Source organism: Chrysemys picta, chromosome 14 (assembly GCF_011386835.1).
Source record: "Chrysemys picta bellii isolate R12L10 chromosome 14, ASM1138683v2, whole genome shotgun sequence".
Classification (NCBI taxonomy): domain Eukaryota; kingdom Metazoa; phylum Chordata; order Testudines; family Emydidae; genus Chrysemys; species Chrysemys picta.
The window spans coordinates 810,662-827,284 of record NC_088804.1 but is presented as its reverse complement, the minus strand read 5'-3'; the positions used below and the strand labels follow the sequence as shown (position 1 = coordinate 827,284).

The 16,623-nt window shown below is 56.7% G+C and overlaps 1 protein-coding gene and 1 long non-coding RNA gene across 2 annotated transcripts; one reads left to right on the top strand and one right to left on the bottom strand.

Moving 5' to 3' along the window:
- Positions 1 to 163: 163 nt before the first annotated feature.
- On the bottom strand, positions 164 to 5,664 carry LOC101951625 (chymotrypsinogen 2-like). Its single transcript, XM_065567448.1, has 7 exons — positions 5,613 to 5,664; positions 5,075 to 5,178; positions 3,946 to 4,025; positions 2,649 to 2,727; positions 2,150 to 2,335; positions 1,246 to 1,374; positions 164 to 452 (listed from the first exon to the last, which is right to left on the bottom strand). Exons 1-7 carry the CDS (start codon positions 5,662 to 5,664, stop codon positions 291 to 293), a joined length of 792 nt encoding a protein of 263 aa, XP_065423520.1. The 3' UTR covers positions 164 to 290.
- LOC135975655 (uncharacterized) lies at positions 729 to 14,672 on the top strand. Its single transcript, XR_010592639.1, has 3 exons — positions 729 to 1,308; positions 2,345 to 6,324; positions 11,042 to 14,672. It is a non-coding gene; the product is annotated as an uncharacterized LOC135975655 (long non-coding RNA).
- The last annotated feature ends 1,951 nt before the right edge of the window (positions 14,673 to 16,623 follow it).

The following is a 16,623-nucleotide window of genomic DNA, read 5'->3' as shown; positions in this document are numbered from 1 at the left end:
CTGCGCAAGCCCATTGTGACCCCTCTGCAGGTGCCCTCGGGGTGCCCAGCCTGCAGCATCCCAGAGAGCTTGTAAGGGCTTTGGAGAACCCCCAGGGACAGTGGGCTACAAGGTGAAACTCTCCCAGCCCAGGGACGAGAGCAGGCGATGCTAGGGGGTCCCCACTGCCCCAGCTTTCTCCCCTCCCATGAGCCCTGTCGTGGCCCAGGAGCCAAGGACTGGAGTACACGGGCATGGCCAGTCTCTGACATTCCTTTATTGACCCATCCCGCTGAGAACATGCAGCTGAGTTAATTGGCCGCGATGGTCTGGTCGATCCAGGCCCTGAGCTTGGTGACGCGGGCGTAAACGCCGGGCGTGGAGGGGGAGCAGGTGCTGCTTCCCCAGGAGACGATCCCCACCAGGGTCCAGGCACCATCCTTCTGGCACACCAGGGGGCCGCCGGAGTCACCCTGCAAGGACAAGCAGCAGGTTGGGGGGCGTTTCCTCCTAGGGGGGTGCAAAGCAAGGGGACCTGCTCATCTACCAGCTGTTCCCCGAATGCAAACGAGTCTGCGCTTGTCTGGATGGGGCCCTACATATCCACTGTAGGCCTTAGAGCTGGGGAGAGAGATGGGGAGCGGGAATCGCGGTCAAGAAAACAAGGGGTGTTGCAGGAAGACTGGTCCTTTAAGAGGGAAGAGTCCCAGGCCCCTGTGACTGGTCAGCTGCCTCCCACGTGGGCTTAAGAAAGGATATCTGGGGGGGGGGCCTGGCAGGGCAAAAAGAGAAGTAGGGGTCAGAGGCAGATCACATCACAGAGCAGAGCAGAGCTGGTGGGACTAGCTAAAGGTGCAGGCCGTTGTTGGGGAGAAGGGCCCAGAGCTGGGGAGCCCAGTTGAGTTTTGGGAGCTGTTATGCAGAGATCCCTAGGAACAAGGGGAAGAACTGGGTTGGTTAGGGGGCACTGAGCCTGAACTATGAGGGTTGGTGCTGGAGAGGGGATCTGGGGCAGGACTGCGAGCGAAGAGGCACACGCAGTGGGACACCAGGGAGCCCTCTTCTGGGAGACCGGACTCGGGGCTCCAGGGAAAGAGCGAATCTGGGGGCCCTCAGGGTCGTGGCTGGAGAGTGAGACCCCCTGGGGGTCTGGCACATTGCAAGGGTTCCCCCTAGAGACTGTTCTAAAGTGGGGGCCAGCAGCTAGGAGCGATGTGTGGCCAGACAGGTGGGCACAGGGGGCTGCGGTGCTGCAGAGCTGGGTACCATGCAAGAGGAAGCTCCAGCAGCACCAGCGCAGATCATGACGTCAGCGATCCTGAAGCCCCAGTAGGTCTTGCACTGTGTGTTGGTCAGCAGGGGCAGGGCTGCCTGCTGCAGCTGGTCTGGGGTGTTCTGGGCTGGAAAACAAAAGGCAGGCAGGAGATGGCGTCAACCACGCAGCATGAGGCAGCCCCCAATCCCAGACACTGCAGCCCCTGGGCCTCGCCTGGCACTGGGACCTCAACAGGGAGGGAGGGGCCTGGGGAGCTCCCCCTGGGGCCCCTCCGCAGAAGAAGGGGCCCCACCTGCACCTGCCCTCCTGGGGCACACACAAGACAGCTGTGTCCAGTCAGGCGGGACCCCTCGGGCCTTCCAGTCAAATTCTCTGAGTTTGGCTTGGGGCAGGGAGAAAGGCAGGGCCTGGGACCAGGGCCGGCTCTGGCTTTTTTGCCACCCCAGGCAATTCCCCCCCACCGCGATTCCCGCTCCCCACCCCAGGCAAAAAAGCCTCCCGCCGCCCCCCCCCCCCCCCCCCCGAGCACGGGGCGGGAGGGCGCTGAGCCCGGACGGGACCCCGCTCTTCCCGGCCGGCCGGAGCACCAGGGGAGGGCGGCGAGCCCGGCCGCGGCCCCGCTCTCCCCGACTGAACGCCGCCCCCCTCCATGCTTGGAGGGCTGGTGCTTGGAGCCAGCCCTGCCTGGGACTCTAGCCGGAGGGGGCAGAGGGCTGCTCAGAGCTGGGGGTCCTGAGTACGGCCCCCTTTCCTAGTCCAGTATGTACCCGGGAGGGGCGGGGGGCTGAGGTGAGGGGATGGGGCACAGTCAAATCAGTCGGCTAAGCTGAGTTCCCCTCCGTGCTCCAGGGCTCTCTCTCCCACGCAGCCAGAGCGGCACAGTCACCCGGAGACATTACCCTTGGGATCAGTCAGGCCCCAGCCTGTGGTCACGCAGGTCAGGCCTCCAGGGAAGTCGTCAGTGGCCTCAGGAAGGCACACGGGGGACACGCGGGCTGTCAGCTTGGCTGGGGAGGCCAGCTTCAGCAGGGTGATGTCGTTCTTCACGGTTAACATGCTGAAACTGGGGTTCTTGAAAACCTGCCACAGGAGACAGAGGAGCATGAGACCACGTCCAGCCCCTGTACGAGACACCACCGATATCTCGTCCACCCCATAGCAGGACCCACATAGGCCACGTCCACCCCCCCCTCGAGCAGGACTCCCCAGAGACCGCGTCCATCCCCTGCAGGACCCCGAGGAGCTCTTCCCGTGAGACAAGACACAGGCTGACCTGTGAGTGTACCGGGGGTTGAGGTGGGCACGAAGGGTCACTGGGGGACTGGAGTTCCAGGCCCATGGAGGGAGGACATGTGCAGCCCCCGGGGGGACCCCGCACCAGCCAGCCCCCTACCTTGGCGATCTGCAGGACTTGCACATCCTCGGCCGGAGAACGTTGGTTAAATTCCCCCAGAACCACACGGTGACTTGTGCTGCGGGGGGAAGAAAAGGAAGCCCTGAGTTCAGGGAGCGGTGGGGCAAGCCTGTCTCCCTGCAGCACCTTCCGTCCCCTCCGCTGGGCACTGCCCAGGTCTGGCGTGGGGGGTCTGTGCCCAGGAATTGTGGCAGGGCTGGTGGGAGTCCTGGAACCAGCTGAGGGTACTGCCAGCCAGGCAGAGGATTGCAAGGCTGAAAGAAGCAGCCAGGGATGTGTGCCCTGAGCAGAGCTCCCTTCGTCAGGACACTGATGCCTGGGCCCCATCCCCAGCAGTATCTGCCAGGAGGGCTCAGTGCACGTGGCACATCCATCCCCTCTTTGTCCCCTTGCCCACCCGTCCCACTCTAGAGCCTGGGCTTTGTAGGGTCACCAGACGTCTGGTTTTTGACTGGAACATCTGGTTGAAAAGGGACCCTGGTGGCTCCGGTCTGCGCCGCTGACTGAGCCATTAAAAGTCTGGTCGGTGGTGCAGCAGGGCTCAGGCAGGCTCCCTGATTGCCCTGGCACCGTGTGGCTCCCGGAAGTGGCGATATGTCCCTCGACCCCTTGGTGCAGGAGCGATTAGGGAAGCTCCACGTGCTGCCCCTGCTGCCAGCGCTGGCTCTGCAGCTCCCATTGGCCAGGAACCATGGTCAATTGGAGCTGCGGGGGCAGCACCTGCAGGCATGGGCAGCACGCCTCAGTCTAGTCCGGCCGCTTCTGGGAGCAGGGTGGAGCCGCTGCCAGGGCAAGCAGGAACCCTGCCTTAGCCCCACTGCACCACCCACTGGGAGCCATCTAATGTAAGTGCCACTGGGCCAGACCCCGAACCCTGAACTCCCTGCCCCAGGTCAGGACCCCCTCCTGCACCCTAACTCCCTCTAAGACCCTATACTCCCCACCCACACCCCAACCACCTGCCCTGAGCCCGCTCCAGGAGCCCACAACCCCGTACTCCAGCCTGGAGCCCCCTCCTGCACCTCAAACTCCTCTTACCCAGCCCCACCCAAGGGCCCGCACCCCCAGCCAGAGCCCTCATCCCTCCCGCACCCCAACCCCCGTCCCAGCCCAGTGAAAGTAAGTTAGGGTGGGGGAGAGCAAGCGACTGAGGGAGGGGGGATGGAGTGAGAAGGGGCAGGGCCTCGGGGAAGGGGCAAGGATGTTCGGTTTTATGCAATTAGAAAGTTGGCAACCCTAGGGCCTTGGCGCCCTGCAGCTCCTGCCTCGGTTCTACCTGACGCCGCAGTGAGCAGCGGTCACCACCCAGTTCTCGCTGATCAGGGAGCCGCCGCAGAAATGGAAGCCGGTGTTGTCCTGTGGGGAGGGGGAATGCAAGCGGTGACTGAGCCGGCCCACGACAGCCACGTGCCGGGGACCCCCCCACTCTGCCTGGCTGGGGCTGCCAGGAACCCGGGGAGGGGAATTGGGGCCAGAGCATCAAACTAAGGGGGAGCAGATGGCTGAGACCCATCCCTGGGAAGTGGGCACCCTCTCTGGGCATCCAATGCCCTCTGCCCCATCTGCCAGGCCCTGTTGGGCACAGACTGCAGCAGGGGCAGGCCTGCCCCACCCCACAGGGATCTCTGCTGAGCCCGTGTGCTTGGAGGGGAGCCTGGGCCTGCGATGCCCGGAAGGGGCTGGGAGTGGCAGGAGAGAAGCGGACTCTGGGCAGGGGAAGGATTCCCACCAGGGCCGTGCACTGGAGCTGTGGCTCTCTGGGGGCAGGGCCAGGGCTGCCCGGGGGGGGGGCAAGTGGGGCAATTTGTCCCACGCCCCCACAAGAATATAGTATTCTATAGTATTGCAACTTTTTTTTATGGAAGGGGCCCGTGAAATTGCTTTGCCCCAGGCCCCCTGAATCCTCTGGGCGGCCCTGGGCAGGGCCAGGGAAAGGCTCCTGGCAGGTGCCTTTGGAGTGCAGAGAAGCCAGGTTAGTTCATCCCACTGTCTCGGGCAGCGCTTCCCGTCGGCGGATGCTGCCCTGGGGTAACAGGCCCCTGTCCCACAGCAGAGCAGGCACCAAATGGGGGCAGGGAGGCTGGGAATCCACCTACACACTGGAGCCAATCTGAGCAGCCAGGGGCAGCCCAGCCAGTGCTGCTGGGAAATGCACACAGAGCATGGAGGCAGATATCCCAGGGAGCAGCTGTGTGTGTGGGAGGGGGCAGATACCACGGTGAAGGGCATGTGCAGGACCTGTCAGATGAATCCCCACTAGCACTGAGATGCTGCCTAGCTGCCCTGGGACACCATGAAATCACCCCCATCCCAGGTCCTCTAAGGGCCAGGCCTTCCTGCCTTTCCCCCCAGCTTTGCTCCCCACAGGGGCCCCGGCCTGGCCGAAGGGGCTGCTGGGCTCTCACCTGTAGGGAGACCTGCCAGGGCCAGGATCCAGGAACCGCCGTCTCACCGTTCACAATTCGAGCATAGCCACTGATGGCAGGCTGGATGGCAGGGAGGCCGCAGCCTGGGGGAGGGAAGGAGAGGAGTTACCCACAGCTCCCGGGGTCCAGCAGGGAGGGAGCACAGGGCTAGGGCCCGGGCTACTCCGTGGGGCACCGCACCAGTGGGGCGGCAGCCAGGGGAGCAGTTGGTGGCTGGGGGCCTTCGCTACAGCCATGGGCATACACTGCCCACTCCAATTCACCTGGGCACATCCCCCAGGGCCAGGGCTGTACAGCCGCCATGGGGGGCAGGATGGGCTGGGGGGGTGGGTGGCAAGTGCCGTTGAGCACAGCATGGTGTAGGCTGCATCCGTCTGTGCCATCAGCAGGGTTTCTCCAGCTGGGGCAAGTAGAGACAAGGCCAGGGCCTCAGGAGCTCCCTGTGGCAGAGAGACTCTTCCCCAGATCTGGGCCCTCCAGCCCCTGCTGCCAATCGAAGAAGGCCAGTGGTACTTACCATGGGCAGTGCCCAGGAAGGCGAGGCAGGGCAGGAACCAGAGGAAAGCCATTCTGCTTCTTACGTGGGTCCTGGAGACCGAATGGGGTCAGCAGCCCTTTATATACCCCTGTCAAGAGGTGGCTGAGAAAGGGACAGGAGCCAATTTTCCACCCTGCTGTCCTTGGGGAGATAAGTTGGCAGCCCCAAGGGGCCGTGGGCAGAGGTCCAGGGGACAGGGCTTGGGACCACAGCAGCTGCTCCACGGAGGAGTGTGGGGAGCCACATGGGAACCAGAGAGCCAATGGGCAGAGGCCTGGAGCTGGCCAAAGGGGCTGCTGGGCTCTCACCTGTAGGGAATCATAGAATCATAGAATATCAGAGTTGGAAGGGACCTCAAGAGGTCATCTAGTCCAACCCCCTGCTCAAAGCAGGACCAATTCCCAGCTAAATCATCCCAGCCAGGGCTTTGTCAAGCCGGGCCTTAAAAACCTCCAAGGAAGGAGACTCCACCACCTCCCTAGGTAACGCATTCCAGTGTTTCACCACCCTCCTAGTGAAATAGTTTTTCCTGATATCCAATCTGGACCTCCCCCACTGCAACTTGAGACCATTGCTCCTTGTTCTGTCGTCTGCCACCACTGAGAACAGCCGAGCTCCATCCTCTTTGGCGCTCCTTTGCGTAGCCCCCGTGCAGGGCAACGGGGCCTGGCCCACAAGAAGGTCGAGAGGGGTGAGTAGAGAACCCGTCGGAGAGCTTCTATCATCTGCTATATCCGAGATCAGGGCATCGTGGGCCTGATTCTGCTCCTCTCCCCCATGCCGGGGTCACCCCTAGATCCACTTATCCACTGAATGCACCTTCCAGCCCCCCCGCCAGCGCTGGGCCCCAAGGAACGCTGAGTTCTCCAAAGGGATCGCAAGGCCGGCCTGCGCTAGTGACCCCACTACTCCCATTCGCAGGCCTCCAGCGCCTGGGAATGGGCCAGCCGGGGTCGGGGAGGTGCTGCTCGACTGCCTGTTTGCTTTACACAGCTTCTTTATCCCTTTCTCCGGTAACGGCTGCCAAGCCGCCGGCAGTGACTGAAGAGCGCTGGTGCCAACCGCAGGGCAGCGTTTGGGAACCAGGCACCCCCCCCAAATTGGCTGGGAGTTCTACCCTTCCATCTCACCAACTCCTATACTAGGGCTAGCCCCAGCTAACAGCTGGGGATCTCTCGCTCATGCCTAGAAGCCTTGCCCCCAGAGTCCAGGCAGCAGGGAGAGCCAGTTCCTCCTTGTCAGGGGTTTTCATTCCCTTCTCCCCACACCTCCAGCGGCTCTGGGAGCTGCTCAGGGGCTTGCCCAGGCAGGCCAGGGGCCGAACCAGCTCCAGAGGTGGCCCTGAGCCCCTGCCCCCGCAGTGCTCAGCAGCTCCTCCCCCTCGGCTCAGCTATGGGGGAGGGGCACACAGTGGGATTGTCTGCGGGGTAGGGGAGCTGGGGGGCTCAGGCTCGAGGGAGGACCCTGGGGAGGGGCAGTATAACCACAGTGCTCTCATTCTACCAGGATAGTTCGGGACAATTTCCGCCCCAAAGACAAGCCCCTCAATAGGATGTCTGGAATTTTCAAAGGCACCACAGGGAGTTGGGTGCCTAAATCCCACTGAATTCCAATCACAGTCGGGTGTCAAACTCCCTTAGGCTCTTTGAAAACTCCCATTTAAATTGTCACTGATGGGTTTCATAATTGACATTCGCTGAGATGGATCTGGCAGCGTCTCCCCCACCCTCCCCAAACGATTTCTTCAGCAGTACGGACTCAGGAAGGATACAGAGCCTTGGTTTACACTTGATTCATCTCTTCAAGGTTTCTTCAAAACCAGCAGAGCAAGAAACTATTCTTATTTTATTTTATTGGTAAAATGAAAGTGTAAGATCTGGAGTCGGATTCTGTGGCCAGGAATGGCCGGGGCGGATTCTGTGGCTGTAGTATTGTGAAATACACAGGACCTGCCTCTAAAAACCCAGCCTCCAGTTACCCCAGGCTGATTTGATCGAGCTAGCTAGCGCTCACTCCCCCACCCCCACCTGCCCCCTTAACCTGATGTTCGTGGCATTTCAGGGTTCCCCAAAGACTGCAGCAACATTCCCAGGGACAGTCCCAGCGGCGTCCATGTCATCCAGCCGGCAGGCTCTCCCCCTCGAGTGGTGTGAATCATAGAATCATAGAATATCAGAGTTGGAAGGGACCTCAAGAGGTCATCTAGTCCAACCCCCTGCTCAAAGCAGGACCAATTCCCAGCTAAATCATCCCAGCCAGGGCTTTGTCAAGCTGGGCCTTAAAAACCTCCAAGGAAGGAGACTCCACCACCTCCCTAGGTAACGCATTCCAGTGTTTCACCACCCTCCTAGTGAAATAGTTTTTCCTGATATCCAACCTGGACCTCCCCCACTGCAACTTGAGACCATTGCTCCTTGTTCTGTCATCTGCCACCACTGAGAACAGCCGAGCTCCATCCTCTTTGGAACCCCCCTTCAGGTAGTTGAAGGCTGCTATCAAATCCCCTCTCATTCTTCTCTTCTGGAGACTAAACAATCCCAGTTCCCTCAGCCTCTCCTCATAAGTCATGTGCTCCAGACCCCTAATCATTTTTGTTGCCCTCCGCTGGACTCTTTCCAATTTTTCCACATCCTTCTTGTAGTGTGGGGCCCAAAACTGGACACAGTATTCCAGATGAGGCCTCACCAATGTCGAATAAAGGGGAACGATCAGGTCCCTCGATCTGCTGGCAATGCCCCTACTTATACAGCCCAAAATGCCGTTAGCCTTCTTGGCAACAAGAGCACACTGTTGACTCATATCCAGCTTCTCGTCCACTGTGACCCCTAGGTCCTTTTCTGCAGAACTGCTACCTAGCCATTCGGTCCCTAGTCTGTAGCAGTGCATGGGATTCTTCCGTCCTAAGTGCAGGACTCTGCACTTGTCCTTGTTGAACCTCATCAGGTTTTTTCCGGCCCAATCTTCTAATTTGTCTAGGTCCCTCTGTATCCGATCCCTACCCTCTAGTGTATCTACCACGCCTCCCAGTTTAGTGTCATCTGCAAACTTGCTGAGAGTGCAGTCCACACCATCCTCCAGATCATTAATAAAGATATTAAACAAAACCGGCCCCAGGACCGACCCTTGGGGCACTCCGCTTGAAACCGGGTGCCAACTAGACATGGAGCCATTGATCACTACCCATTGAGCCCGACGATCTAGCCAGCTTTCTATCCACCTTACAGTCCATTCATCCAGCCCATACTTTTTTAACTTGGCGGCAAGAATACTGTGGGAGACCGTATCAAAAGCTTTGCTAAAGTCAAGGAATAACACATCCACTGCTTTCCCCTCATCCACAGAGCCAGTTATCTCATCATAGAAGGCAATTAGGTTAGTCAGGCACGACTTCCCCTTCGTGAATCCATGCTGACTGTTCCTGATCACTTTCCTCTCCTCTAAATGTTTCATAATTGATTCCTTGAGGACCTGCTCCATGATTTTTCCAGGGACTGAGGTGAGGCTGACTGGCCTGTAGTTCCCCGGATCCTCCTTCTTCCCTTTTTTAAAGATGGGCACTACATTAGCCTTTTTCCAGTCATCTGGGACCTCCCCCGATCGCCATGAGTTTTCAAAAATAATGGCTAATGGCTCTGCAATCTCACCCGCCAACTCCTTTAGCACCCTCGGATGCAGCGCATCCGGCCCCATGGACTTGTGCACGTCCAGTTTTTCTAAATAGTCCCGAACCACTTCTTTCTCCACAGAGGGTTGGTCACCTTCTCCCCATGCTGTACTGCCCAGTGCAGCAGTCTGGGAGCTGACCTTGTTCGTGAAGACAGAGGCAAAAAAATCATTGAGTACATTAGCTTTTTCCACATCCTCGGTCACTAGGTTGCCTCCCTCATTCAGTAAGGGGCCCACACTTTCCTTGATTTTCTTCTTGTTGCTAACATACCTGAAGAAACCCTTCTTGTTACTCTTAACATCTCTTGCTAACTGCAACTCCAAGTGTGATTTGGCCTTCCTGATTTCACTCCTGCACGCCTGAGCAATATTTTTATACTCCTCCCTGGTCATTTGTCCAATCTTCCACTTCTTGTAAGCTTCTTTTTTGCGTTTAAGATCAGCAAGGATTTCACTGTTTAGCCAAGCTGGTCGCCTGCCATATTTACTATTCTTTCTACACATCGGGATGGTTTGTTCCTGCAACCTCAATAAGGATTCTTTAAAATACAGCCAGCTCTCCTGGACCCCTTTGCCCTTCATGTTATTCTCCCAGGGGATCCTGCCCATCTGTTCCCTGAGGGAGTCAAAGTCTGCTTTTCTGAAGTCCAGGGTCCGTATTCTGCTGCTCTCCTTTCTTCCTTGTGTCAGGATCCTGAACTCGACCATCTCATGGTCACTGCCTCCCAGGTTCCCATCCACTTTTGCTTCCCCTACTAGTTCTTCTCTGTTTGTGAGTAGCAGGTCAAGAAAAGCTTTGCCCCTAGTTGGTTCCTCCAGCACTTGCACAAGGAAATTGTCCCCTACACTATCCAAGAATTTCCTGGATTGCCTGTGCACCGCTGTATTGCTCTCCCAGCAGATATCAGGGTGATTAAAGTCTCCCATGAGAACCAGGGCCTGCGATCTAGCAACTTCTGCTAGTTGCCAGAAGAAAGCCTCGTCCACCTCATCCCCCTGGTCTGGTGGTCTATAGCAGACTCCAACCACGACATCACCCTTGTTGCTCACACTTCTCAACTTTATCCAGAGACTCTCAGGTTTTTCTGCAGTATCATACCGGAGCTCTGAGCAGTCATACTCCTCTCTTACATACAACGCAACTCCCCCACCTTTTCTGCCCTGCCTGTCCTTCCTGAACAGTTTATATCCATCCATGACAGTACTCCAGTCATGTGAGTTATCCCACCAAGTCTCTGTTATTCCAATCGCATCATAGTTCCCTGACTGTGCCAGGACTTCCAGTTCTCCCTGCTTGTTTCCCAGGCTTCTTGCATTTGTGTATAGGCACTTAAGATAACTCATCGATCGTCCCTCTTTCTCAGCATGAGACAGGAGTCCTCCCCTCTTGCGCTCTCCTGCTTGTGCTTCCTCCCAGGATCCCATTTCCCCACTTACCTCAGGGCTTTGGTCTCCTTCCCCCGGTGAACCTAGTTTAAAGCCCTCCTCACTAGGTTAGCCAGCCTGCTGGCGAAGATGCTCTTCCCTCTCTTCGTTAGGTGGAGCCCGTCTCTGCCTAGCACTCCTTCTTCTTGGAACACCATCCCATGGTCGAAGAATCCAAAGCCTTCTCTCCGACACCACCTGCGTAGCCATTCGTTGACTTCCACGATTCGACGGTCTCTACCCCGGCCTTTTCCTTGCACAGGGAGGATGGACGAGAACACCACTTGCGCCTCAAACTCCTTTATCCTTCTTCCCAGAGCCACGTAGTCTGCAGTGATCCGCTCAAGGTCATTCTTGGCAGTATCATTGGTGCCCACGTGGAGAAGCAGGAAGGGGTAGCGATCCGAGGGCTTGATGAGTCTCGGCAGTCTCTCCGTCACGTCGTGTATCCTAGCTCCTGGCAAGCAGCAGACCTCTCGGTTTTCCCGGTCGGGGCGGCAGATAGATGACTCAGTCCCCCTGACATGGACACCGAAGGCAAAGGCTGGACCGTTGTCCAGAGAAATTCTTACAACACAGAGATCACCTGGAGTCCTGGAGCACCTACAAGTACGGCTTTGGGAACGTGCAGCAGGATTACTGGCTGGGCAACGAGTACCTGTCCCTGCTCACGCGGCAGAACACCTACAAGGTCCGCTTTGTGGTGGAGGACAAATCCAACAACACCCGCTACGCAGAGTACGACATCTTCAGTGTCGAGGATGAGCTGAGCGGGTACCCGCTGAGGCTGGGCAGGTACTCTGGGGACGGCGAGGACTATCTCACCACCTACCACTCCGGCCTGGGGGGCATACACGACAACATGAAGTTCAGCACGACTGACAAGGATCAGGACCAGGCCAGTGGGAATTGCGCAAGTAGCTATGGAGGCTGGTGGTACGACAAGTGTCAGAACGTCCTGCTCAATGGGAAAGGCTACATCTACTGGGCAGGGTTCTGTAAGAGTGGGGAGTGCAAGTCTTCCCTCATCCTGGTTAAGCCAACAGACGTGTGCTGGGTCCGGCAGGAGGAGCCCATCCTCCTTGGGAGCCGGCGCCGCTGAGAAGGGGAGACAATATTAGATCAGACACGGCGCGTCAGCCCCCACCTAATCAGTGCAGTCCCTGAAATGCCTCCACTCTGCTCACCCCCTTCCCTGTTGGCTTCTGCACGGTAAATCCCCTGGAATAAATGCTGAGAGCCGATCCCGCCGGTGCGTTCGAATGACACGAAGAGTGTGATTGGTGTGTATAACTGGACCCCCACTTCCACTCTGCCTCGCTGGAAGCCATGTCACTCACTACGACTTTAGACCCACATTAACCTCTGCTTCTCCCAGCCCTGCCACTGCCCCTTGGCATTAGTGATCAATGAATCATGACACTGGATTTCTAGCAACTGTCATTGAGCATTTAAATGGGGGATGACTTAAAGCCAGGACTTTACATCTGAATCCTGCATGTATTAGCAGCGGTGAGTTTGGGTTCAAAAACCTGCCCTCTGTGTTTTTAATAAATATGGTTATTACATGAGAAAACATTGCAACAGTAATTAGTTGCTGATAAACCACTGAGATTAGATAGACGTGCAACGAAACCACACAATAAAGATATTGGTGTCCCTCTTCACCCAAGGGGCTAGTTAAAGTTTGGGGCCCTGGGGATGTTCCAGTGGGGAGCAGAAATTGGCAGTGGAGTCTGGTAATTTTTTGATGTCTTGTTTATTGACAAGGAACATACAGAGTCCTGCTTCTCCAAACACAGCAGGAACCAACAGCAGGGATTAGCCTCCCTGCTCTCAGCTCCAAGCCTTTTTAGCCAGCTCCTGAACCCAAAAGCTCTCTATGCTCCTCCCAAGATCACACCATGCTCACAGGCTCTGCTCGGCTTTCCTGCTCTGCCTCCGTGTCCTGGCTGCACTGCCCGGCTTGTCTCTGTCACACACGCACCAGCTCAGAACGATACTCGGTGGCACCCTCTGCCCACCTGGGGCTAGTTTCTGGGCACACGCCATCATGGCTTGTTCTACACGAGGCCCCCGTTACCTGTTGCTTCCAGCTGTCTTAAATGAAGAGTGCATCCTCACAGCTGTGTCAATGAGATTTTAACTCCACCCATCACATGGTATAATCCAGCTCCTAGCAGTGTATTTATCTGTCAGGCTGACGTCCTCTGAGCATCTCTGAGCATTTCCTGCCTGTTTGGCTTCAGTCACTTCAATCAAAGTTCATTGTGACCAGATGCTGAACACCATTAATGCTAACAGCCAGGGGCAGGAGCACGCCCCCTCCCCCGCCCCCGAACACGGAAAGAACAGGCTAAAGAACAAGTCAGCTGGGCCTGATGAAGTTCACCCTCAGGCAGGGCTTCCAAATCGTGGGCTGTAGCCCAAAGATGGGCCATGACGTAGTCCTGGCTGGTCCACTGGCAGGGGTGAAGATGGGGGGGAATGTGAAGGGGCATTGCCCCCCCCCAAAACTGCATCTTTCCAGTCCCCTCCTGACCATGGCCCTTCAGTGCATCCCCAGGACACAAGGCCCTGTCTAATTGGCCTTCCTGACAGAGCCTGCATGGAGAGCGTGCGTAGGGGGGAGTTTGGGGGGCAGGTTTGGAAAGAGGGATGTTTTCAGGGGGAGGGAAGCTGGGAGCCGCTGAGGTGCAGCTGGAAGGTTTCCTCCTCCCTCCTCAGCATCTGGGGTGCAGACAGGGGGGAGGGGGTTGCTATTTTGCAGTTGGGAGTATCAGGGACCCCGCCCCCCCGTGCACTAAGCTGTCCCCTCCATCTCGGTTGCTGGTGGTGAGGTGGGGGTGTGCTGTTTTGCAGTGGGGGAGCGGGGGATCCCCCTGCCCAGGGCACTGACCTCTCCCCTTCCCGCCTCCCATCTCCGCTGTCCGTGCTGGGAGCCACCCCCACCCCCACTCTGCCCATTGCAGGCTGCGCTTGGTGCCCTCCCCAGCCAGCCATCCCTCGCCAGGCTGGAGCATGACGTTGCAAGCGGGGACATCCTCAGCCTGTCCCGGGCAACCAGCTCGCTCAGCTGTTTTGCTGACTGGGGGCTCCCTGCCAAACCCAGGGTTCCCCTGCACCATTCCCCCCAACTTGGGGTCCCACCCACACCCCAACTCCCCCCTGAACATGGCTACCCCAAAACAACCTGAACTCTTCATACACCACAGCCCACCCCCTCCCCTCCCCATGAGCCACCTGGCAGCAATGCTCTCCATCGGACCAAACTGCTCTCCATGTCGCCCTCCCACCCCCACCCCCCAGGGCCAGGCTGGCGCTCTCTGGGGCTGGACCCCGGCTGTGACTGGGGTTTCATCACTCCTGCTTCACAGATGTATACAGAGCACTGTATAACCAGAGTTGTCATAACTATAAAGGGAAGGGTAACAGCTCTGCTGTGTACAGTACTATAAAATCCCTCCTGGCCAGAGACTCCAAAATCCTTTTACCTGTAAAGGGTTAAGAAGCTCGGATAACCTGGCTGACACCTGACCCAAAGGACCAAAAAGGGGACAAGATACTTTCAAATCTTGGTTGGGGGGAAGGCTTTTGTTTGTGCTCTTTGTTTGGGAAGTCATTCGCTCTTGGGACTGAGAGGGACCAGACATCAATCCAGGTTCTCCACATCTTTCTGAACAAGTCTCTCATATTTCAAACTTGTAAGTAAACAGCCAGGCAAGCCGTGTTAGTTTTTACTTTGTTTTCTCAACATGTAAATGTACCTTTTACTAGAGTGTTTACCTCTGTTTGCTGTACTTTGAATCCGATTTCTAACGCAGCGTTTTGCTCTGGCCTATTGCTCTTTAAGTTTGATTACCCTGTAAAGTTATTTTCCATCCTGATTTTACAGAGATGTTTTTTACCTTTTTTCTTTAATTAAAAGCCTTCTTTTTAAGAACCTGATTGATTTCTCCTTGTTTTAAGATCCAAGAGGTTTGGAACTTGATCCACCAGGAGTTGGTGGGAGGAAGGAGGGGGATGGTTAATTTCTCCTTGTTTTTAGATCCAAGGGGGTTGGATCTGTATTCACCAGTGAATTGGTGAAAGGTTTCTCAAGGCTTCCCAGGGAAGGGAATCCACTTGGGAATGGTGGCAGTGGACCAGATCTAAGCTGGTAGTTAAGCTTAGCAGTTTTCATGCAGGCCCCCACATTTGTACCCTAAAGTTCAGAGTAGGGAAGCAGCCTTGACAAGAGTCTAGTGACTCTCTCACCCTGGGCTCTCCCCAGTATAGACTCTTGTTCACACTAGTCAAATGATGTTCAAATGCTGAGAAGGAGCAGGGAAGAGGCACAGAAATGACTTGTGGCCTGGCCAGCACACCTTCGAGCAGGCAACCCGAGGGGCTGCAGCTAGTCAGCTTGACTAAGCAGTTCCGAGCTCTGTCATTAAGGTCTATAGTCACCCAGCAGGAGGAGGTAGCTGCATTTCAGGTTTTTGCTCTAGCAGACAAAGGTGTAAGGAGAGCTGGCAAAGCTGATGTTAGAAACATTGACATTGGAAATCCATGTAAGTGTAGAAGAGTGACGGAACCAATCGTGCGGGGACGTGGGAATTCACTCTCACCTGGCCTCTGGGGATGGAGGCAGCACGTGGCTGGCACTTCTCGCTCCTGCCGTACGAGGGGCAGGTGCTGCTACCAACTGCTCCCCCTAACCCCCGCCCTGCTGCGCTCTGGGGATGCTGCCCTGCTGTGGAGCTCTCAGGTGTCTTGAACTGGAATTTGTTTGGAGAGAAACTGCTAAAGAGCCTTATCAGCCCCGAGCAGAGAGTACCTGGGAGCCTGCCTGGGTCGGGCGGGTCTGGTACAGCCTCCCCCAGATAAGGCTCTTCCCTGGACCTGCCACCCATTGGAATCTGTAACGATTCCCTCCGAGGTAACACCCGGGGCAGCCAGGGCAGGGCAGGGCACGGCCTGCTCCCCTGGAGCGTTAGGGCTTTCAGGAGTCAGAGATGCCAGCAGAGCAAGTTGTACGTTAAAGCAGCGAAGGCAGTTGGGGGGCAGAGGAATTGGGTGCTTTGCCATTGCACTTGATCAGCTCAATTTGAAAATTCTTTCAAAGGAAATCCAGAGGTATACATCTGACTGGGGTACATGTACACACATACACACGCACACTCACATGTGCACACACTCATGTGCACATACACGTACACACATACATACGCACATGTACACATACATATATATACAGACGTACACATACACGCACACACGCTGTCCCTGGAGCGCCCCAGGATGCGACTGACGGGGTGGCTGGCTATTATGGAGGCAGAAGGGGGTTGGGAGAAAATAATCAAGAAGAACTTTTGCTGAAAATGCAAACCTAAGCTGGAAATCTGTGCAGGGCTGGGCTCAGCGAAAATGATCTTTTGAGCTGCTCTTATTAACCATGGTCCTGTACTTCCTGGTTTGCGTCAGACCCAGGCAGGAGACTGGGCTGCTCTCAGCTGTAGAAGCCATTGGAATGAGCCAGGTCAGAATGAGCCAGGCCCTCAGAGCCTTCTGCCACCAATCGCCCCAGCAGTCACTGATCCACACCAAACCACGTCCTTCCAGTCAGGCAGTTTCATATGCACACGTCAAACCCTTGGTTTGCCACTCAGACACCACGGTGATGGGCACAGTAAGGACTGAGAGACGCTAAACAGGCAGGGAAGGAAATAGTGGCCCTGCCTACATGTTTCTATTGGATCCTTCCGAGTATGCATTTGTGATATAAACTCACTGGGTGACCTTGGGGTAACTCACTTCCCCCTTACGGCATCAGTCTTCTCCACTATCAAATCTACACTGGGGAAGAAGGACAGAAGCCCCGACAATCACCGTCACCTCTGGGTGTCTGGTCCTGGGA

What these genes read in the sequence shown, in the direction of transcription:
- LOC101951625 (XM_065567448.1), bottom strand. Translation starts at nt 5,664, where the DNA reads ATGGCTTTCCTCTGGTTCCTGCCCTGCCTCGCCTTCCTGGGCACTGCC. An exon ending in CCTGGCAGGTCTCCCTACAG is followed by an intron (nt 4,026 to 5,074) that starts GTGAGAGCCCAG and finishes CCCTCCCCACAG; the next exon opens with GACAACACCGGCTTCCATTT. An exon ending in AAGTCCTGCAGATCGCCAAG is followed by an intron (nt 2,336 to 2,648) that starts GTAGGGGGCTGG and finishes CTCCTGTGGCAG; the next exon opens with GTTTTCAAGAACCCCAGTTT.